This window comes from Lagopus leucura, unplaced genomic scaffold (assembly GCF_019238085.1).
Source record: "Lagopus leucura isolate 7727_CA_CO unplaced genomic scaffold, USGS_WTPT01 Super-Scaffold_100001, whole genome shotgun sequence".
In the NCBI taxonomy this organism is placed as follows: domain Eukaryota; kingdom Metazoa; phylum Chordata; class Aves; order Galliformes; family Phasianidae; genus Lagopus; species Lagopus leucura.
The window spans coordinates 6,520,393-6,543,808 of NW_024962262.1; the positions used below are offsets into that span (position 1 = coordinate 6,520,393).

The 23,416-nt window shown below is 41.5% G+C and overlaps 1 protein-coding gene across 3 annotated transcripts in view; it reads left to right on the top strand.

Moving 5' to 3' along the window:
- The first annotated feature begins 388 nt into the window (after positions 1-388).
- Positions 389-23,416, top strand: part of PDS5B (PDS5 cohesin associated factor B) — a 103,787-nt gene continuing 80,759 nt past the window's right edge. For all 3 annotated transcript variants that reach the window (XM_042867717.1, XM_042867719.1, XM_042867718.1), the window contains exons 1-2: positions 389-472; positions 21,719-21,844. In XM_042867717.1, coding sequence (XP_042723651.1) covers positions 21,737-21,844 — 108 coding nt within the window. In that variant the 5' untranslated portion in view covers positions 389-472; positions 21,719-21,736. The remainder of the gene's footprint in view (positions 473-21,718; positions 21,845-23,416) is intronic.

Below are 23,416 nucleotides of genomic sequence, written 5' to 3' on the forward strand. Positions count from 1 at the left end.
ACCCTGGAAATCCCGGGTCGGTTTCCCAAACGCCGCTCGTCCGCCTTCAGCCGGGACTACCGAGCGCCGTGCTGACCCGCCTTGGGGAGTCACGGGCCGCCTCGGGCTGCAGAACAGGGACGGGGCTTCCCCGTTGCTCCCTCCTGCAGACGGAGCGCGGCGGGGCCGGGGCCGTTCGCGGAGCGCGGGCCGGTGGAGCGGCGGCGGCGGCGGTACTGGCCGGCAGGGGGCGCTGCTGCCCCGCCGCTGCCCGGCTCTGGGCCCGCTCGCTTCCCCCGCGGTTCCATTGGAGCAGCCGGAGACAAGTTGGCGCCATTTTGAAGCCGACAGGGGGACCGGGGCGAGCTGCGGAAGGGGAGGGGGTTAGAGGCGATTGGCTGCGGCGACGGCGGCAGCTCCTCTCCGAGCCCGGAGCGGCGGCAGCGCGGAGCGGACCCGCCTGGGACCAGCGACGAGAGGCGGTTGCGGCGGGGTAAGGAGCCCGGCTCGGCGACCGCGCGCACCCCCACCCCGTCCGCCGCTCCATTTTCCCTTCTCCGCGGCGGGGGCGGGGGGCGGCAACTCGGACTGCGCTTCGCGGGCAGCGCCTGAGGAGGAGCGGGGTGAGGGCTCCCCGCCGCCGAACCCCCCATCCCCCTCAGCTCTCCGCGGGGCTGCTCCCCTCCCCCCCCTTCCCCGTGGCCGCCGTCGCAAATTAAATTTGCCGCCCCCTTCCTACCCCCCTTACTCCCCCCCCACCCCGCCACCCCCAGCCCCCGGGGCGCGGCGGGGCCCTGAGGGGGGCTGACCTTGGCCGGGGTGCTCTGGGGCCCGGGGTCGCCCTCCGGTGCCCCCCGCGCCCGCCCCGGGTGGCCCGGCGGGGGATGGCGGCGGGAGGCCGGCTGTCCCCTCCCTGCCCCTCACCGCCCGCCCGGGCTGCGCCCGCGGCTCCGGCGCTCGGCGGAGAGAACCCCCGACCCTTTGGGTCCCCCCTCGCCGCCCTCCTCAGCCGCGCGGACCTCGGCTCTGTGGGTACCTACTTGTGCCAGCCCGGTTCTTTCATGGTGGCTTTTTTTTTTTCTTTTTTTTTTTTTTTTTTAATTTGTTCCTTTTCCCTCCCCCTTTGCATTAAGCTCTGTTAGAAGGCAGTCGAGAGGGAAGTGTGTGTGTGGGAGGGGGTTGGCGCTGCCTGTGAGGTGAAAAACTATGAATTTTACATCGGAATCGCCAGATGGAGAATGGTTAATTTATAGGTTGTGCATTGTTTACGTTGAGAGCCTCTGGTCAGGAATCTAGGGCTGTAACTTCACCCCGCTGCAAATAAATCACTATCTCTTCTTCAAAACAAATCAACAATTAATGATGGTGAACAAATCCCGGCGAACTGAACTGCAGCGGACCCGCTCCTCCAGAGCTGGGTTTGGCTGTGCGAACCTTCTCCTGACTTTTCGCTGCCTTTCCTGCACGAGCGCTGAGAGCCGCGATCGCCCGGCTAGGCGGTGCTGCCTGCCTTAGCACAACTGCCCAAGTATGTTCGTGTTGCTCTTTGTTTTGTGCTCGACGGGTAGGTGCTGGGCTGTAATTGATTTCTCTTTGCGGGAAATGGAATAGAAGGGGTGATTAACATTCGAGTGGCTTTATAGCTGAAAACGGCTGTCAAATCGCATTGTGGGGAGGAGATAAGATGACATGCATTCCTTCAGGTTTTTCCCCTTTCAAACTATAGGAATACTTCTGTTTTTAGTTGATAGAAATTTTGCTCAGTCCCTCTTATAGAGCCATATAGATGTGCTCTAGGTGCTATATACTTGTGTGAAAAGACACGAAGCAGCAGAATTTGTTATGTTTAGATTGCCCTGAAAGAAAGCTGAGAGCGATCGGCAGCTCAGGATAGTTTAGCTGAGGTGCACGCATCACCTCCATGTGAAAGCGTGCGCTGCTGGAGGAAGTAGTTTGGTACTTGTGTGACATCTTGTGTCTGCGTTTGAGGCAGGGTTGTACTTCACTGTGATGTAGGGGCTGATTTCATTTTGTACTGAGTTCTTATGCGTTGTTGATTGTCTGTGTTTTTCTTGTGTTCTCTGTACTACCTATTCAGGCTAGTAGTTCTTGGTGGAACAGCTATGTAAATTGAAATGGAAAGTTGCATGTCTGTGGTACTTGTGTGCTGATGAATTGTTTTAATGTGTGCCATTTAAGTATTGGCTTTGGAGTGTTTTTAGCAGGCTTACTTATGGACTTATTGAGCAAGTCAGCTAAATTATTATTAAGGAGTAATTAAAGATATTAAAAAAGTTACTGCTAGCATTCAGGAAGGTATTGCCATGAGATATGGACGTGACCATGGGCATTATCCAATTTTGGCTTTGAGCAGGAAGCTGTGTTACCTCCTGCAGACCATAAGAGATGCTTTTTCTTTTGAGATAATTTGCTATCTACCAGGCTCTCAAATTATACTTTTCTTTCCTCTCTCATTCTTTCTTCAGGTGCACAGTTTATATTCATACAGCACAGTAAAAGTTTGTATTAGTATTTCTAGGAGTCTCTTAGTAAAGGATCTTCATTTAAAGCTTGTTGGAGCAAGTGAATGCTTTTTCTTGAAGTCTGTGTTGGAAGAGGTGATGCAGGCTACTTGTTGAACATGGATAGGTGGCAGGGGGACAGTGGATGAGAAAATGTGGAGCTGAACACTAAAAGCATGTAAGGTGGAAAATAAAGGAGAATATGATACAAATGAGACTAATTATTTTTCCCTACCGGTTTCATTTCCTTCTGCTTTAATGTTACTTAGAGGTATGTATTTGAGCTTCCTTTGTATAGTCTTTTTTCCTTTCCTTCAGACAAATTCCCTTACTAGAACCAAACCATGTACGTCCCGATACTGACAAGTGGTAGGACAGTGTGTCATACCTGTTACAAGTTGCTCAAGTAGTGGTGTTTTCACTCTTAGCATGAAATACTGCTGTCGTAAGCTGAAAGATTACATTACTGAAATATTGGTCAGTTATGGAATTAGTTGGTAAGGGAGAACTGAGGAAAATCATTGCTTTTTTAAAAAACTTGAGTGTCGCCATCCTTGGAGGGGAAGCGTTGGGTTGGCTTACCCTGCTTTGTGGTATTGCCTGGACTAGTTGAGCAGTGCTGATGGATCCTAGAAGGAATGGTGTGCAAGCTTGTGAAGAATTGCAATGTGTGTGCTTTAAACAGAACAGTAAAACCAAAACAAAACTTCTTTGCTATCATCTGAAAGTTGAAGCTGTACCTATGTAAGCCAAGTACCTACTGCTCTTCCATTGATGATATCTTCAGTTGAATGTAGTCTCCTAGAAAACTTGATTATTTTATTTTTTTTTATTTTTAGTTCTGAAATGTAAAATACATCAGAAGGGCAGTGTGTAAATGGAGATAAACTTTATTTTCGCAGGTTAGTGGTTTGTTTTAAAAAAAAACAAAAAGCAAAAACAAAATAGACCTGGAACACTTCAGATTCCGTAATACAGTGCAATTAATGTCAATAATTAGCATGACACATCTAACTCGAAACAATTCAATGAAACACTACTAATATTTTAACAGATTCTTAATAAGGGTGGAGGAGTAAACTTTTATAGATTGTTACCATCCCTGCATATACTTCTCTCCATCTTTCTTTAAAGTATGGGGAAATTTATGGTTCTTAGAGTGGATTCTGAGGGTTAGATTTGGTTGCCATCAGTGGAATTTACTTTTGTATTTTGTCCCAAGCGCTGGAAGGCATTCTGTAGCATTATCCTTGTTTTATACTGCCTGATATTCAGCTCTGTTATTTCAGCTCATGACAATTTCAGTATAAATATGGTTCAAAAGATGATTTGGGGGGGGGGGGAAGGGAAAAAAAAAAAAGCCATACCTCATTGGGAACAGATGGACGTGTTTGTACTAATCATCTTGTGTCTGTCACCATTTATATGGCAGTACCGTAACCAGGGATCAGGACCCCATCTGGGGTTTTCTAATTTATACCCTGTTCTTCTGAGATCAATTCCAGACAGTCCTAACTGTGTACTTTTTCTCTGACTTAATTAGGAATCCTGGTGGATGCTGTTTCTGCTGAAACAAGGTGCTTCACTTCTGTATCTTTTAACGGACAAAATTAAGTTAGCAGTTAAAAAATGTTATTGTCTTCACTGCTTTTGTCACCTAAACTGCATTTCATAGCTCTGTTAAGGAGCACTAGATTCAACTAAGGCCTAATTGTTAAGCACCTTGAAAGTGACTGCTGAGTGAGATTTTCCAGCTTTTGTGTAGATTTACTCATCAGTTGTCCACAGCTTCTTTCAAAGCAGCCTCTGGTTGTCTGTGAGGCATCCCTGGTGTATCCGCATTGACATCAATTCAACGTCAAGAATTTGGTTTCTGAGAGTCTTAGGAGAAGGAGAAGAACCCCAAAAGCTGTTATTTGTGCTGAGCACAAACATATTACTCTAAATGAAGACTTAGAACAAAACAAAACCCTTCAGAACTGCGTGTGTAATCTTTGTGCCACCTTGAATTTGGCTGTTTCTGTTAGTACTGCTTTGTTACTTGGATATGGAGTTGCTGTAAAGACAGTCAGATTTTTGGGAACACGTATGTTAGGTTTCTGCTCTTATCAGAAATAAGGAGTTGAGATGTGTTGCTCTTAGTTAGGATGTGTGAGCATATTATGGATTGTTGTTGTTTATTATTTTTAATTGTCCCCAGAGGATTTATTTTCCTGCATCTAACTACCTAGAATTTGTAAGTTTTTGTTGGGAAAATAACCAGCCTAACACTGCCATATATCTTTAGCTGTGATACTGTCTTGGGTAATTGCTTTGTTTGACAGTTCACTATGAAACATTGCATGTAGTTTGTTAAGACTTCCTGTACACAAAAACAAGGTGGGTGGAAGAGGCCGTAGCATCAGTTTGTGATGGTGTATGGGACAATCAATGTCTGCAGGCTTTCTGGGTGCCACTCACGGTATTTCAAAGGGAAACAGACAAGTCATGAGTACCTCATTCATGGTTTGTAGTAAAGTTAGGTTGGGTTTTCTTCCAGTTGGGAGTATGAACTAGTCAGAATAAGGCTGTAACATTTTGCTTTATGGAAATGGAGGAAAGAATGAATAAGCCAATTCTGTACCTTTTAGAAGATGTTGAAGGAGTTTTTCAGAGTGAAACTAAGAGACAGGCACGTTTCCCTTTGCTTTACCCAGCTTAGATTACACAGTCCACAGTTTTCTGAAGGAATTAAGAATGGAGATTGCCCTGCACGTACAGTTTTCTGAAATAAATATTCTGTCCTCAGTCGCAATGAGAGTGCTCTGAGAACTTGAAACATTTTGAACCTCTTCTCCCTGTTACTACCTGCCTGTAGTAGATTCTCTATAGGGTTGTTCGTGCAGTGTTATGTACATTTAGAGTAACATTTTTATTTCTTAATCGTTGCCCACTTCTTAATGCATTTCTGTATGTAATATAAACAATATTCAAATTAATTTCGAAAGTACAAGAGACAATTCTAATTCAGCTTTGTCCTCTTAAGCACGTTATGGTAATCCTTAGTTATATTTAGGAATTTATGTGTTTATTTATTTAGTTATGTTCAGGAATGTACAGGAAGGCTGGGGAGGAACTTCTTATAAGGGCAGGGGAAATAGCTTTAAACTGAAAGAGGATAGATTTGGGCCAGATGTTAGGAAGAAACTCTTTGCTGCATGGGTGGTGACACAGTGGCACAGGTTGCCCAGCAAGGCTGTGGATGCCCCCTCCCTGCAGGCATTCAAGGCCAGGCTGGATGGGGCTGTGAGCAACCTGCTCTAGAGGGAAGTGTCCCTGCCTATAGCAGGGGGTTGAAACTAGATGATCTTAAAGGTCCCTTCCAACCCAAACCATTCTGTGAATTTCAGCTCCGTATTAGAATTGGTTGAAGTGTTTTCCAAAAGCTGGAAAATGTGAAATGAATGGACAGGGAAGAGTATTGAATGATCAGAGCGACTGAGTGAACAGAGGGATTCTTTCTTCTTATCAGTTTATTGTGTTTCAAGAATAAGTCTGTTTAAGCCAAGCTTTTTCCTAGTGCTCTTTAGTAGCATTTTGATTTCCTGGGAGATGGGCTGCAGACCCTGAGTTTCATGGTGTTTGGTATTATGGCGTATTTTGGCAGTTGTGGACTCAGTTTCTCTATACAGGCAAAGTTGGTGGACAGCTCTGAAAGTTCATTTTGTTTCTCAAGTTAGTCATCTATAAAATAGGAGTAATCCCTATTTCATCAAGGCATTGCAAAACTGATTATTATTGTTTGCTAATGTTACTTTGGCTGGTCCTATGCAGGAGCCCTGTAGGAAATGGAGTCTCTTCAGAGTATGGTTTAAATAAAGTGTACTGTGGGGCACGTGGGATGACAAGGAGAAAAAGTGAACAGCTTCTTTGCTTTTGGCTGGGAAAGAAATGATGCAGTGGAAAAAGGTAGCGAGGGATCGGGTGGGTCGCCTCCTCTGCGTGATCCTTTTTAACACCCTATCCAAAATCTTGATTCTCTTGTTTTCTAGCTCTTAAAAACTTGCTTTGCAGATGCACTGTCCTAACACCAGGCTTCCATTATTCCTTTACAAGCCAATTTAGTTAAGAAATGTATGTATGGATGTGCTCTTATGAGTCACTAGATTGTAACCTTTAGCTATGTGTAGCTCGTACTAATTAAATTAATGAAATGCTATTAACAGTTATGCTTTATTGTCTGCTAACCAGTGTTTGGTGTGATGAGATGAGTGCTTTCCTGGGGATTCTTGCAATACTTGTTATTGACAGAAGAACAATGTAACATGCATGATTCTACTTTGTACTGGGGGCCCTGCAAGGGGGTGAGTTCCAAGGGATCTGGTTTTTTCTTTTCTTTTTTTTCCCTTACCCCTTCCCTGCAGCTGATCTTTCTGCTGAGTTCTCTTGACTCTGCCTAGTTTGTGCTGATACCTACTCAGGCTTCTGATTAATATTTCATTGTCCAGTAAATCCTACTTGCTCTTCACTTGTTTGGCAGCTCCGACTTCTAGCCTCCAGATTCCTGAACAGTGATGCATTATTTTGTTTTTGTTGTTTTTTTTTTTTTTTTTCCCTGCTGTTAACTGTGATTCTTCTTCTTCTTTTTTTTTTTTTTTTTCCTTCCCCATGACTCCTGAGCTCTTTACTCCATTAGCCTGCAATGACTTGTTGGTAGATGTATCCATAACTCACCTGTTTCTATCATAAATTGAGGTGGTTTTTTGAGTATTTTTGTCTCAAAGACTTAATGCATCCTGTCCTTGAGTTGAGAATTTGGGTGTGGTGTGGACAACCCCAGCTTTTTCTGTTGAAGGAATGGTGATGTCTGGCTGGGAGCAGACAGGTGGATTAGCAATGGATTCAGTTGTCAAAAGGATTTACCAGAAACGTTTGATAGTGTCATGATTTGGCTGCGTTAACCTTCAAACTTGAGAATGAGGAAGCAGGAGACAGGAACCTGGAATGTGCATGTGAACGGTTCTTGTACCTGAAGAAATGAGCAGAAGCTCTTACAGCTGTCATACCTTGCTTGTATGCTCATCATAGACAACATAAGCAGTTATATCTGTTTATGGAGACTTCAAAACTGATTATTTTGTTATTAAAAAAATCTTTTTATAACGTGAAGATTAGTTTCTATTGAATTAACTGCTGCAATCTACTATCTTAACTATTCCCGCTTACAGAGCGTAATGCATGAGTGTGTGTATTTTGGTTGGGGGTGTATTTTGTGTTTGGAGGCTATGCCAAGCTGCTTTTCTCTCCTGTGTGTCTGCTTCTGTGTGCCAGTGCTGATATACGAGGGCTGCTCTGAAAGTAATGCCTCCTAATTTATGCTGTTGGCCCACGATGTCAGAGGCAGATGTTGGTACAGCAGTAGAGGTTGAATTTTCCTACCAGTATTCTGTCACATGTTGTTGCTGTGTGACAGCTGGCAGCAGGGGGGCAGTCTGACAGAATGGCTTCTGATGTGGAAGCGTGGATGAAGCAAAGGTGTGTCATCAAGTTCCTCCATGTGGAACACCATGATGGCAGCTGCGAAAGAGTGGGTTGTCTCCTCTGGTGCAGATTTTACAGGCACAGCTTGCAGGTCCTTGTTCATTGCTGGTGAAAATGCACAGCTAATTATGGTGACTGTGTTGAAGAGTAGTATTCTGTAGCTGAGGATTTGCCCTATCAAAAACCATTACTGTGCTCCTTGTATCTGTTGCAGTTTCCATGGAAGTAAATAGGAGGTGTTACTTTTGGAGTGACCTACATCAGGTTTCTATTCTGGGTAGATTTGTGTCCTCCTTGGATTGGTTATTGTAAGGAAGTAATACGGTGTCTGTGCAGTGAATATGCATGAAATGAGCTCCAACTGGAGGATAAGTAAATACTAAAGATGAATTTTAAAAGGAAAACAGAAACTACAGAGATTAAGCACTTCCAATTCAGAAGGCTAGAATAGCTGTAATAATGCATGCATTTGTGTGTACCAAAGCCAGGATTGAAATGTATCAACGAGTATAAATTCCTGAAGCAAGAGTATGTAGAGGCTGGAGGCAGGTTCTGCCAGTGGTGCCCAGTAGAAGGATGAGAGGCAGTGGGCACCAGCTGGAGTGCAGGGTTCCCTCTGAACACCAGGAGCACTTCTGTGCTGTGCAGGTGATGGAGCACTGGCACAGGCTGCCAAGAGGCTGGGTGGTGGAGACCTTGGGGGTCTTCCAGAGCCACTTGGACATCGCTCTGGGCACCCTGCAGCACGGTTGGGCCAGGGGACTCCAGTTTCCTTCCAGCATCCTTCCAGCATCAGCCACTCTCTGACTGTGAAAACATGAATCCTTAGGAGTGTATAATTAGGGATGAAAAACTGTTTTCAAAGTAATTACAGAACTCAACAGGTCATTGGTGAAGAAAGTTACTTGTTGGTTGAATGTAGAGATAGATGTTAAAGCTAGACTTTGCTGATTAAAACATCAGAAGTCTTCAGGGTGATTTTTAAAGTGATCTTGTTCATGTGTAATAGCAGATGACTAAATTCTGTCACTTGAAGTTTCTTCTAGTTCTTTAGTCTTAATAACCCATCTTTAGGGCACTTAGTTCACCTGGCAGAAGTAATTCTTTATTTTGTTGGTATTTTATACAAAATTATGGGTTCTTCCACAGTCTTCAGAGACACAATTAGTTTTTCAATCTGTTGCTTGCTGTCATGTCGAAGTTCTGTGAAAAGCAAATAAAAGATGTTGTAGTTAGCTGGGGGGAAAGAAAAGCTGGACTGATACAAGCCTTTTGGAGAGGCTTGTAAAACAGCAGCCGAGTGCTGTTCTGGTACTAAGATTTCAGCGTGCAGCCCCAATATAAATGTTTATAATTCATACTGATTAGGAATGGGCGCAGTGTTACTTAGAACAACATCAGTGGACTACCAGTGCTGTCTGTTGGGTCTCACAATTAAAATCGTTGTTTTGGTTTTCTTTGTTCCTCACTAATTGTGACTGAATCATCTGTATTAGGGTGCTAAGCATTTGGATTGATTTATTTATGTTAGTAATCATTACATACTAAGTTAGGAATGGGAGGGAGCCTTATTTATATGTACAAGGTCTGACTTGTTACCAAAGCAGTTTTGTATTTGTTGTCCGTCTGCAGCAGTTCACAAGAAGTTATGCTACATGAAGTGAAACACTCAGATTGATGTTTTTGGAAGTACCATAGCTTATTTCTGTCATGTTCCCCTTATTTTCCCAATGGCTCCTATGCCACTCTTGCATGTTTTCTTTTCTCCCCTTACATGTAAGTACTAAAAATGTTAGCTTTATAGAGCAATATACCTCAATAATGCAATATATGGGGCTTTTATGACTGGTTTGTTACGGTGTTTTGAAGATAGTTAATGTAAAGGAAAACACCCCACCCCCATTCCTTTCCAAATGCTGGAGGAAGGAAGCCATTCTTGCCTTACTGAAAAGTTTCCCTGCTAAAGCAAGCAAGATCATGCCTATGAACTGGTGGTATTGTGAAATACCAGTTTGCTTAGGCTTGGTATTGCCAGTTCTTCACTGTTTTTTTGGAATACCAGCTTAAAGACATGACGGACAGTTCTTAGTAATTCTAGGAAAAGAAACTTTTTGCGCAGGGAAAGGCTTGTTGTTCAAATAGGTGCTTACATAGTAGATGCATCTCCTTTCTGTACTGCTGGAATTCTGCCTGGTGTGATTCAGGTACTTCAGTCTTCAATTACTGATCAGAAAGTTGTTCCAGAACTTCAATTAAAAAAACCTACAAGTCCTCTTCTGGTTTTTCTAAGTAATCTCAACTTTTTCTAGTTCTTTTTTGGGGGGTCTTCAGCACTAACAGTGTTTTCTGCCTCTTTCCTGCTTATCTCTTCTTGACTCCTCTTCTGCTATACTCTTGTGGTATGGTAGACTTTACTGGCACTTGTTCCTGATTTAAGTGTCATAGCTATCTGTAGTTGAAGGTAGTATGCCAAGGAAGTCTGTGCCTGTTGGTTGGATATTGTGGTGTAATTCCATAGCGCTGGTGTGTAATCTTGTAGTGATTTTCTATGCTTACCTCTCCACTTTTTTTTTTTTTTTTTTTTTTTTTTTTCCCCCCCCCTCACAGTGATTTTCTTTCAGGTTTGCAGCATATATTCCTGTTTAGCAGGTCAGATGCAGTCCTTGTACTGAAAAGTATTTCTCTTTTCCCTCTTTTCTTTCAGTATCTCACAGAAGACCCGATCCATCTCCGCATTAACTACGCTTTTCAATTTAGAGCTTTCATAAGACATGATTTTAATGTGAGGGAAAAAATGCAGAATATTTTATCACAGACTTATGAAACAAATTATCCCAGAGTGATCTGATGTTCTTCTAAGTTGCTTTTATCCCTGTATTTAAAAGTTTTCTTCTAGAATGCAGATTTTTTTTCCTAAACTTATAAATCTTACTGATGTCAAAGTTGTGCATCTGCTCAGTGTTCTTTTTCCCACTTTGCATTATTATGAGAAAATATAGGGAGTACTGTAACTTAATCTAACAGTGTACCACATCTTAGCCTTTAAATGTCTTTAGAGAGCTTTGGATACTGCACTGTTTCATGGATTTTAAGATAGTGTCTGTATAATGCTTTGGTTTGAAAATGGGAAGTTCTTAATGTAGACACAGTCACATCTGGTTGAATAAAGTGTTACCAGGTGCCAGGGGAATTAAGTTTTACCTGTCCCTCTTTCAAAAATGGGTATGCAGCTGACTTTTGTCTATTTCAATATTATCTTGATACTTAGTCACCAGTAGTACTTGCTTTTAATTGTTAGCTATTAAAATGCAGTCTTTCTGATCTTTTTTCTTTTGTTTGTTTTGCTTTGTGACAGTAGCTATCTTTGACTCTTATTCTGTCTTCTTTTCTATACTTAATACTCTTTAAATGTAACTCCTATTTCCTGTGATTACTACTTAGAATTTTAAAAAGTGATTATTTGAAAGTGCTTAGTAATATGAAAATGTTCCTTGCATTCAAATAGAGAAATCCAATGTAAAAGTCCAAATTGCTTTGTGCTTTTGGTGTGGTTTTTGCCCGTGATCAAAATGTTGAACTTCTATAAATCTTCAAATCAAATTACATTAGTTTTCAGTTTCTACCTTTCAAAATGGTAGATTTATTTTGTTCTGTTTGCCTCTATTAAGTGTAATAATCGCTTGTCATCTCTGAACATTGACAGAATCCTATCCTGCATGATTCCATACTGTGATGTTGTTTGCCTAACTTAGGTTTTGTTATATACACATAGGTTGGCCAATAACCTACATCCAAAGTAAATGCAGCATGGAGTGGATTTGGTTCTGCAGATGTGTGTATGGCTTTCTGAACACCAGGGCTTGTAATTTCATTCCGGTTTCCCATGCAGAGCACTAATCTTAGATGCAGTATTAGTTTGCGAGGAGGCTCATGTGGACAGATTTCATGCTTCTCCTTACTACGGTAGACCTCTGGGGTACAGATAGGATGTTACGATAGTTCAGGTGGTGGAAAAAAAGCACAAGGGTCTGTTCTGCCAGTGGTCCATATACTGATGGTTCACTGTGCTAAATGTCTGATGATTTTCAGAACATTTTTGCTTACTGTCTCCACTGATGCTGACAATTTGTTGGATTCATCTCCCCATTTTTCCAGGGATGGAAACAGGATTGCAAGTGTGTCCTCAAGTATTTGAAGCACCAATATGTCAGATTTCTTATTGGCACCAGAAGGGCCTGGCATATCAAAGGCGTTCCCCCAGAGAAGCCAAGTGAATCTCAAGGTGGACATATACTGAAAAATGAATGTTAAATGAATTTCTTCGCCCCAAACTCTGTGGCTTCTGTATGACCAAAGTGGCTTCAATTTCTGTGGTTACTTCAGATGTTGCTCTCAACAGCCACTGGAATAATAATTACTCCTGTCCAGAATCAGTGATGTGATGCCTTAAGCTGCTAGATAGAAGCAATGATAGTCACTGTATGGATGGATGTTTGCAGGTTGCATGTATATAGCAGCAGAAAGCAATCTACAAGTAAAGCTTCTATGTCAAGATAAAGTACGTGTGGAACGAGTCACACTAATGGTGGATACAGCAGTCTTGAGCGAGCTTTGTGGTTTTGTGTGATTCTCCCACAGTGTCCTTCTTAATAATTAATTATAGTGTGTTCTGAGCTCTCATCTGTGTTTCTAAAAAATAGGCCTTTACACAGACAATCTCACTTCAGCTTAGTGCTGATTAGTTTGAGCCTTCTGTACAGGTGAGTTCATCTTTTCTTCTGCAGTCATAACGTTAGCAATAAGGATGCAAGACTTCTCAAGCCAATACATTAACTTTCATTTTAATCTTGCTTAGACCAGGCTCTTACTGTAGACACTTGATACTTTTCTGAACGTGGTCTTTCCTAAATCCTATTCAAATCATCCCAAAGCAGGGAGATTTTTAAGGTATAAACACAATAAAGACAATTTTGTAGGTTTTCTTTCTGAGTGGACCCTTAGAGTGGTCTTCCAGCTCTGGTAGAGGGCCTACAGGAAAGCTGGGGAGGGACTTTTTAGAAGGGCATGCAGTGACAAGATGAGGGAAAATGGCCTTAGACTGGAAGAGAGTAGATTTAGACTAGATATTGGGAAGAAATTCTTTATGAGGGTGGTGAGACACTGGAACAGGTTGTCTGGAGAAGTTGTGGATGCCCCCTTAAAGGCTCCTCCCAACCCAAACCATCCTATGGCTATGAAAATAAATTATCTGTAGAGAGTGTTTGTATTCTGTAGTTTCCTATCCTGAAGTCCTATTCGTGTTTTATAGGACAGGGAAATGAGCACTTAAGACAGCTCTGTCAGATGTGTGATATGTTGAATTTAGTTTATTTTGTGTTGGATGCATTGTTGGATATGACTCAACCTTTTAGCAGTCAACCAAAAACCTTTTACATGGGCTGTATCACCTATGTTATTCCAAGTTGGTCAAAGCTGAGGTGACTGAAGATATGTATGTGTGAGTGTTGTATGAATGGACACCATCAAAATCTGACAAGAGGCGTCTCTATTAACTTCATTCAGTAAAACTTCATTGTATTTCAGTGGCCGTTAGCACGTGAAAATATTTCATCATTTGAATGCTAAGATGAGAAGGTTGTTAAAGATTTTATTCCTCTCTCAGACTTGTTTACCTGTATTACTTCTCCCCCTCTCTCCTGCTTCTCGTACCCATGGGAAGTATCATCTTTCTACAAAATCCCCTACATTCAAGCTGGTTTAAGTGAGAACTGCATTCCTGATTTCCTGAGCGTGGTGCCATCCTGCCTCTTTGCATTTTTTTCCCATTATTTTAAGGCATTGTGTTTTTCTAGAGCAAAATAATTCATGTCTACCTGACAGAAGGCTTGAAGTATGTGTCAGGTAAAAATAGCCGTGCTCTTGTCCAAACAAATTTAAGTTAAAACCGATTCGAGTGGCTTATTGTACTTTTTCTTCCTGTACGATTCCTTTTTTTGTAATTGCACTGTTATTTCCTTGCAGCATCGCATGCTTTGCATTAAAGGTTGCACACAGGAGTCTGGTCAGAGTCTGTTTTTTATATACTTTCTTAAAACAAACAAACAAAAAACCAAAAAAAAAAAACCCACAACTTTTTATATAGTGAACTTTCAGAAGATGACCCCCTAACATGCAGTGAGATTTGATGTTTCCCCAAATATTTTTCAGTACATTGCAGGTGTCCGTTTTACTAGCCGATTTTGTTGGTCTGCACTCTTTTCCACTTTGTGATACAAATAGATATTTTTCTTAGTCCCTATTCCTTTAGCTCTGTTTCTGCTTTTTCTTTCTCTGCAAATGGTTTTCCAGTTAATGTCTTGCAGTTACTACCTGCACACCTATTCGTAGAATCACAAGGTTGGAAAGGACCTACAAGATCATAGTCCAACCATGCTCCCATCGCCGTTGCTACCACAAGCACTAAACCAGATCTTGCAGCTCCTCATCCAGGCGCCTCTTGAATACTGCCAGGCGACTCCACCTCCACCCTGGGCAGCCATTCCAGTGCCTGACCACTCTCTGAGTAACTAACTAAGTAAACACTTCATGGATAAAGAAACTTAACGCTCTTCACTCTGTTTTCTAACATAAGGTTGAAAAGTGCAGTGCTTCCTAGCTTGAACAAGCATTATCACTCAAGTATTGACTGTCCAAGGAATCCCACTAATGCAAGTTCCATCATGGAAACCTGGTACTTCTCATATCACTTTCCTGCTGGGTGTGTTGCTTTAGTCTTGCAATGTGTCTCATCACTGCAGAGCATTAATTAGTGGTTTCTGTAAATTCTTCCATATCAGTCCTTACTGTGTATAGTGCTGCCTTGCAGAAATAGGACCGAGCATTTTCTCAGCACTGTGAATAATTACTGGTATCTTGATTTAATAGTATACAAGTGAATAGTGTAACGTATTTCTAAAAGAGAATGCGATGTATTGATGCAGACCTATCTCAGCAAGTATGAAAATATGCTCATGTAAATTCACTTATACGTGGTTCAGTGCTGAAGCTTTCTGTTTTACTTGAAGCTGAAAAGTATCCATCAGCATTCAGCTTGGAGTCGCTTTTTATAGCGGAGTTCAGCTCCTTAGTAGAAGATTTATTATGGTAATGGTTTTAATATAGTGGCACTTTTATAATGTAAGTGTCTAACAAATCTCTTCTCACCTCGGTCAGCTGTCAATCAGCTCTGCATAGCAGGATTTTAACAGGATGTGGCAGTCTTTCTGTAAATGGCTTAAAACATTAAATTATTTGTGTTTAATGTTAACAACCCTGTTGGAGAGAAAGACGTCTGCCTCTTCCGTTTGTGCACGTTGTGGGTTAATCTCTTTAGAATACTTTGTATCTTCTCTGCAAATTACTGCTTGACCGCTTTCTGCACACATACAGTGTTGCTGAAATGAAGCTACTGCTTTTAAAGCATTTGTAGCGACCTATTTTTATTCGTGCAGGGGTGATACCTACTGAGGGTGCAAAAATAGAGAAATAACAGAAATGGCATGCTAACAGAGGAAAGGAGCGATAGAGTGAGCTCTGTTATGGCTTATGAGGTGGAGACGTTCTGACTTCCTCACAATATTCTGTGAAACAACGTAGAGAAAATGATTTTGGGATTTCCTTCTAACACCTTTTCATCTCCCTGGTGGAGTGGCCTGTGATGGGGGGGAGGTCAGGATTGGATTGTAGGGAATGAGTTGGTGACTATTTTACTTTTTCTTGAAAGTTATGAAGATGTCACCAACTTCGTTATTCTTGATCAACGAGGCTGTGGTGGATGCTCCCTCCCTGCAGGCATTCAAGGCCGGGCTGGATGGGGCTGTGAGCAACCTGGTCTAGAGGGAGGCATCCCTGCCTATAGCACAGGGTTGGAACTATGTGATCCTAAAGGTCCCTTCCAACCCAAACCATTTTATGATTCTATTATTATGTTTTTAAGTTTTGAGTTCTGAATTTTGGGAGGCTTGAAGGCAGTAGACACACTTGCAGATAGACAAATTTGCTAGAGCTGGATTCATGATTCTTCTATTGGATTAGGTACATATGAAAATACTTGAAGGATTAAGATTTAGACAAATATGATCTGTGAAAATACTGTTGACACATGACTTCATGTGTGTTAAGGCGTAGTTTATTTAATGATTAGCACAGTTAAGTCACCACAGACAGTGGGAGTTGTCATCCAAACAAAATACAATTAAGTTGAATGTGCTTTAAACCCACCTTTTAGGTTGTTGACTTAATATTCTGTAATGATATTTATTGACCTGTAAAATATATTGCTGAGGTACTTAACATGCAGGATGTCAATCCAAGTTGTTTTGGCATGTGTGTAATCTGTTTTGTGGTGGTGAGCAAGTAGAGTATATGTATTTAGATTAGTGGTGAAAGATTAAATACTGCATAGAAACAATTTGAATATCAGGCTCCTTAACATTTAATATCATGGCCAGTGAAGTTCCTCACCTGGAATTGGGCAACTATAGGGTCCTGCTAATCCTGTACAGAACTAAGCATTGCTATTTCACTTACTTGAATTTGAGCACGTTTTGGCAGTGCCACCTGTTACTAATGAATTCTGTTTAGAGTAATGAATTGTTCTGTAAACACACTCTGGCTGGCTTTTAGAGTTTTGCATTAGGTGTGATCTTTTGATTTAACTTGTTTTCATACAGGAAATGGATGATAAATCCATTCTGTTTCAGTGTGCAATAAATGCATGAATGCATCTTCAATTCTTAATGCTTTAATTCTCCTGTTATCCTTGTACAGAGAATGTATCTTTTATCAATTCTGTTGCTTTTCTTGCAGTAGTTTCCTATGTACTCTCTTTCTTCTGTACCCAACAAGGGGAAAATCACTTTTTAAGTTGTTAGCATTTTCTATACGCACCCGTTTTGCTATGTGCTTCTTCAGACATAGAGACTTGCTCATGCTTCTCCTGATTTTATGTCTACAAGTCATAGTAGCAGCAATGCTTCTGTGTTGAAAGAAGCAGCATCCAGTGCTAAAAAAAAGTAGCAGCATCTCAGCTCCTACTGTCCCACTGCTTTCTACATAAGGAGTGTAGTTCACATTTGAAATGCTAGGTTCATTCAGAATATAGAATCATAGAATGGCCTGGGTTGAAAAGGGCCACAGTGATCATCGAGTTTCAACCCCCTGCTATGTGCAGGGTCACCAACCAGCAGACCAGGCTGCCCAGAGCCACATCCAGCCTGGCCTTGAATGCCTGCAGGGATGGGGCATCCACAGCCTCCTTGGGCGACCTGTTCCAGTGCGTCACCACCCTCTGAGTGAAAAACTTCCTCCTAGTATCTAACCTAACCCTCCCCTGTCTCAGTTTAAAACCATTCTCCCTTGGCTTATCACTGTCAACAACCACTGCCTCTCCTATTTATATGCTTCCTTTATGTGCTGTTATGTACAATATTCAATTGTAGACTTGTCAAGCTTTATTATTTGTTGTAGGTGCAAAATGAGGCTAAATTAAAATTATTGCTGGCCCAGCACCTACATACACCTGTTCCTACCAAAAATCCAGCTCCTATATCTTGTAATGTATTTTCTGAATCTCAACTTGCAATGGAAAGGCAGCTCCAACCTGATCAGTACTGCTGTGCTGCAGAAACCTGTGCTGCCCTGCAGTGGTGGAAGTCCTGCATTGTGAATTTCAGAGTCAGTCAGTTCCTTGGAGGAGGCAAATTGGTCAAACTGGTTTTAGTTCAAAAACTGCTGACCATTCCTTCTAACTAAACAGAGTGGTTCATTTTGATAATTTCCAGTTGAACTTGTATTACTTGAGGAAGAAAAATCTTGGCAGTAATTGCTTTTTTGATGGTGTGGGATGTTGTGGTGGGTTGTCCTTGTCTGGCTGTGCACCATGCTGCTCTCAGTCCCCTTCCTAAGCTGAACAGGGGGTTAGAGTAGGAATGGAAAACTCATGGGTTGAGATAAAAACAGAGAGATCACTGACTAATTACTGTAATAGGCAAACCAGACTTAACCAGGGGGAGGCTGATTGATTGCCAATTATAAATAGAGCAGGATGATGAGAAACACAGACATAACTATGTCACCTCCCTTCCTCCATGCCTTCTTCTTACAGTCTCAACTTCACTCCTTTGTTCCTGAGTCTTCCTCCTCCTTTCCACACCTGCCCATCCAGGGGCACAAGGGAGATGGGAATCGGGTTGTGGTCTATTCATAATGCTTCATTTCTGTTGCTCCTTCCTCTCCTTTTTCAGTTGCTCCAAACAGGTCTTTCCCCATTGATGGCAGTTCTTCCTGAGCTTTGCATGGCATGCAGTCTGTTCCTGTCAGGAACAAATCCATCAACATGGGTCCTCTGTGGGCTGCAGCTCTGGCCTGGGACCCGCTTCTGCCCTCTGCGCATGGAGATGCACTCTGTGTGGTGCCCATGGGCTGCAGGGGGACAGCCTGCTCCACCAAAGGCCTTATGTGGGCTTCAGGAAGCTGCCTGCTCTGCACCTGGAGCACCTCTTGTCTCCTTCTGCACTGACCTTGGGGGCTGTAGGGCTGCTTCTGTCTTCCTGGTTTCCCCATCCCTCACTCCTCTCACACAGCAGCAGCTGTGTGATGGTTTTTACCCTTTCTTAAATGCACTCTCACAGTGAAGCCATCAGAGCAAGTGCTTGGTGTGGCTCTGGCCGATGGGTCCCATTTGGAGCTGGCTGGAGCTGGCTCTGGCCAATGTGGGGGCAGCCATCTCATCTCACAGAGGCCAGTTCTGCCGTCCTCTTCTACCAAAACCTTGCCATGTAAATGCAGATGTTGCATGTTGGAACTTGGTTGCCAGAAGCTTGTTTTGTGTGTCAGTAGGACGTGTCAGCCAAACACTTCAACTTTGACCACAATGTATAAGTTTGTCTTAAATTATTTCTTAGTGCTCTAAATGGGGCTGTATCACCATATTCTAATCAAATTTTAACCGAGTTGATCTGATCTGACAGCTGTCTGACACTGGAAAGGGGAGGTTTTGATCCCCAGTTCCCTTAATTCCTGTTCCTTCCTTTGAATGGGCTCTGATGCATGTCACATGCTTTTCAAAACCAATTAGACTTTTTTTTTTTTTTTTTTCTTTTTTTGAGTTGGTGAGTTTGGCTGGTCCAGGAAAGCACTGAATGCTGTCAGAGTATTCTTAGAGTGAAGGCAGCAAGGCTCCTGTCTGCTATAGTGAACTGTTAAGATAAATGTTTGCATCATGTATAGCATCCCATCTGGAAGTTGCAATGGGGGATCTACCTCAAACAGCAAGAAGAGTAAACTTGGTCATATCTCTGTTTTTGTGTTTTTGAGGAGTTCTAGACTTACTGTCTTGACAGTACACTAAGAAATATAATAGGAATTGGAGGGGTGTCACCTTTTCCTGGGAGTATTAGAAAAAGTTACTTAACTGAGTTTTGTTCATCCCCCAATTTTCTCACTGTCTGCTTTTACTACAACTGTAAGTAGAAGTCATTTCAACTGCCCTGCAGATGTCTGTACAAAGAGAAAACAAACAGCATTGGCTGCTGCGTAGCTATTGAATTGCATTGCATATCATGCCTGTCAAGTGCCTTCAGTTTGTATGTTGGAAGGCGAGGTGACACTGGTACGTGGCTTACATAATAGATGATGTGGGAAGTGAGCTCAGCAGCTTTACCCAGAGATGTGCAGGTGAAGGATGAAAAAGTAAATAAATCTCGTGATGACTTGTTGATGACCTTTTATACTGAAATACACCTGTCTTTGTTCCTGCTTGTTATACCGAATAGCAAACCTTGGTGTTTGAACTGAGAACTGTAAAATAAGTTGCAGTTGTCAGCTCTTAGCTTTGGCCTTAAATGACCTTTTTCTTTCAGTAAAGAAAAGTGGATAATTGCATCATTTAGGGCTTTCTTTTTCATGCTTAGTGTCTCAGATATTTCTTAAAAGCTGTTAACTTTCTGGTGAAATGTCTGGTTATGTTCATTTGATTCATTTTCCCCATTTCCTAAAGTAAAAGTTATACTGTGTGTGTTCTTTACAAGAAGCAGTTTGATGAAAGCTTACTGAAGGATAAGCAAAAACCTGTAACTTACTTTGTCATCTTGAAATGTGAACCAAGGGGTACAGAATGGGTTGGGGTGTTTGGGGCATGGGAGGGTGAGTTTATTTCATGTTCCAGTTTTCTTTCATTGTAGGATGACATTGATTTAGGTGTGTCTCAACTGTGGCAGGTTATGCTGTCCTCTTATGGGACCTACTGCTGTGCTGTCTCTCCTTGCAAATTCTGGTCAATTCTGTTGTTATGGTTCTGAGGAGTTCTATGTCTTATATTTGAGGTTAGTAGGAAAAAAATGCCTCACTTGGATTGCACAGTTCAGGAAGGCAAACACTGGGAGGAAGTATTTCAGACTAATAAAATGGGGTGGGGGCAAGGTAATGGGAGAGAAAAGTTTCCTTTATTTTTATTTTTGCATTCTTGGCTGCGTTTGCATGATATCTATTAAAAAAAATAAATTATCCCAACGTGTGTCATTTAGTTTTATTCACTGTTGTCTGATTTTATTAATTGCTTTATGTAAATATAGCTTTCAGTCTTGAAGTAGAAGAGTAATGTGCATCTTCTTTCTCTGCTGCAATAGAAGTTTGCATAGTTCAGGATGGATTAGGTGACTGAAGTGATTGAAGCACAAATTAAGGAACTGAATAGCTGAGTTGTCTTTAGAACTGGAATTTAGGAATAAGATATTGTTGCTCATTTGCACTTATTTGTTTAAGAGCTTGGGTTTATGGCATAGAGGAAAGGCTTCCAATGGGCTTGCTCTGTTCCTGTGCCTACTGCATTCCCTTATAGATTGCTTATCTAGATTACTATCACTCTCTTCAGGGTGTGATAAAACTTTTTGAAAATGCAGTATCTGCAAATTAAAATTGGTGATGCATAACACTTCTGAAGCACTGCTCTTTAGACTTCTGGGGAAGTTGTGCTCTATTTCTCACTGGTAACAGGTGAAAGGACGAGGGGAAGTGGCCTCAAGTTGCACCAGGGCAAGTTTAGGTTGGATATCAGGAAAAACAGAAAGGGTTGTGAAGCACTGGCATAGGCTGCCCAGGGAGGTGGTTGAGTCACCATCCCTGGATGTGTTTAAAAACCGTTTGGATGTGGTGCTCAGGGACATGATTTAGCAGAGGGTTGTTAGAGTTAGGGTAGGATGGTTAGGTTGTGGTTGGACTCGATGATCTTTAAGGTCTTTTCCAATCTGAGTGATTCTATGGTTTAATTATGCTTTCTAAATAAAGTTCACTCTAGATGTCTGTATTCAGAGAGTGTAAGATCTGTGCTGGCTGGAGTTTATTGTCAAGTGGCTGTAACAGTTCAAACAAGCTACTTGGTTGCATCTTTAAGTGTGATGATCAAACACATTCAGACATATTGGAAGTTCTATTGTACTGTAGGACAGTTGACTTGAATGTCAAAACCATTGCTGCCAGCCACAATCTGAAGAAAAAGTCTATTTTGTCAATTTTCTATTCGCTTATATAGTTTTTTTTCTGTAACATTTTAATAGGATTTTGACTCTTCAAATCTAAACAGTTGCTTTTAAAAGCAGGACAGAAAAGGTAAGCTTAAGTAGATAATTAATACTGACTCTTTTTTTCTTTTTCCCTCACAGTTTTAAAGTTGTGAAATCATGGCTCATTCAAAGACGAGAGCCAATGATGGGAAAATCACATATCCTCCAGGAGTCAAAGAAATCTCTGATAAAATATCTAAAGAAGAGATGGTGAGAAGGCTAAAGGTTAGTAAAAACGCTACCAGTAACTCTGTGATGTTTATTTATGTTTTCTTTTGGGCAAAACTTTTTCTGTGCTTGGAAGGAGGAACCTGTTGGCTGTTGTGCCTTCTGTTGATTGCTTTCCTGCAATAACTGGTCCAAATATATTTGAAAGAGTTTTTAAAAAAAAAAAAAAAAAAAAAAAAAAGAAAGGAAATTAATTTCATATACTTAAATTTTATTTCACTTGTATAATAAGTCAGTGCTTTTAGAGACGAAAATACTGGAAAATGTGAAAGGGGGTGGGTCTTAATTTTGGAAAGAATGCGGATACATCAGAATAAATTCCATACATGCATTTGTGCTCCTTGCAAGGTTGATTATAAAACCTGCTTTATAGAGGCTAATATGAGAATAATAAAGACTTTGATTATTAGTGTAAACGTATACTAAGTTTCCTGATTTTTCTTGACCAGTTTCTTTGGCCTAACCCTACAGAAAGAATGGAAATACTTGGTGGGTAATGATGTTGCTCCTGTTCTTGATCTACCCGTGTATTTTGACAGAATGGCAGACTTATTAGTGTAATGCAGAGGGGAAGCCCATCACATGGGCTTGCTATGAGAAACAGGTCTGGGAGCAGTACCTTACACATTCTGTGATTTGGAAAAGCTTAATTGGGAATTTTCCTGAAGTGCAGGTTGCCTGGTATTACTAGTAAATGAACAAAACAATTAGAAACCCCAAAGCACAAGGATTCCTTCCTACACCATTAACCTTTCTGTTCCTTGGGAATTAAATTGATGGGTATTGTAGTGCATTCTACTAGGTTTAATAGAATACAATGTTCATAATTTCTCCTGCTGGGAGTTAATCAGAGATAAAGATGATAGTGCTGACATTTCTTTTTTAGCTCTTAAAGATGCCTGTAGTTCTTACTGATATTTTTTTCTCTTGTAGCTTCATTTGCTGGCGTGTATTTCTAGTCCTTGAACTGTCAATTTTGCAGGATAAATGTATGTTGCAGGATGTCATGTTTCTTGACCAGCTGTTCACGCTGGCTTTGCATTCATGGTTATGCAGTGAACTGCATGTCCTCCTTGTACTGAATTGGATGATCCAGGCTATTGAAAACACCACAAGTGTGTGCACATACATTATAAACACAGTTGCAGGAGCTAGGGAAAACAAGTTTACAGATAAAGACTGTTAACTTTCTCATTTCCCTCTCTGCTGAATTCACATAAGTATGGGGGAAGAAGCTCTCTCCTCTGTAGATTTTGTAATTCCAAGCAGGTAATTTGCTGTTTGTTAAGTGGAGACAATCCATTTACCTAAACACAAATTATTGTGCAGTCTGAGAATAAAATATGCAGAACGAATTCATATATTAGCATAACTTGGCAAGTTGTATGCATTGCTGATCAACCTGTCCTCCAAGTTATAGTGAGTTTGGAGAGCAGGAAGGGAAAACAAATGCTCAGAGATAGGGACTGAAAAGGCAAAGGTGATAAATGTTTTTGGAAATGGTGAATATTGTGAGGAAAGTTTTTCTTAATATGCAGGAGCTGAGGGATCATGGCATGAGTCATATTT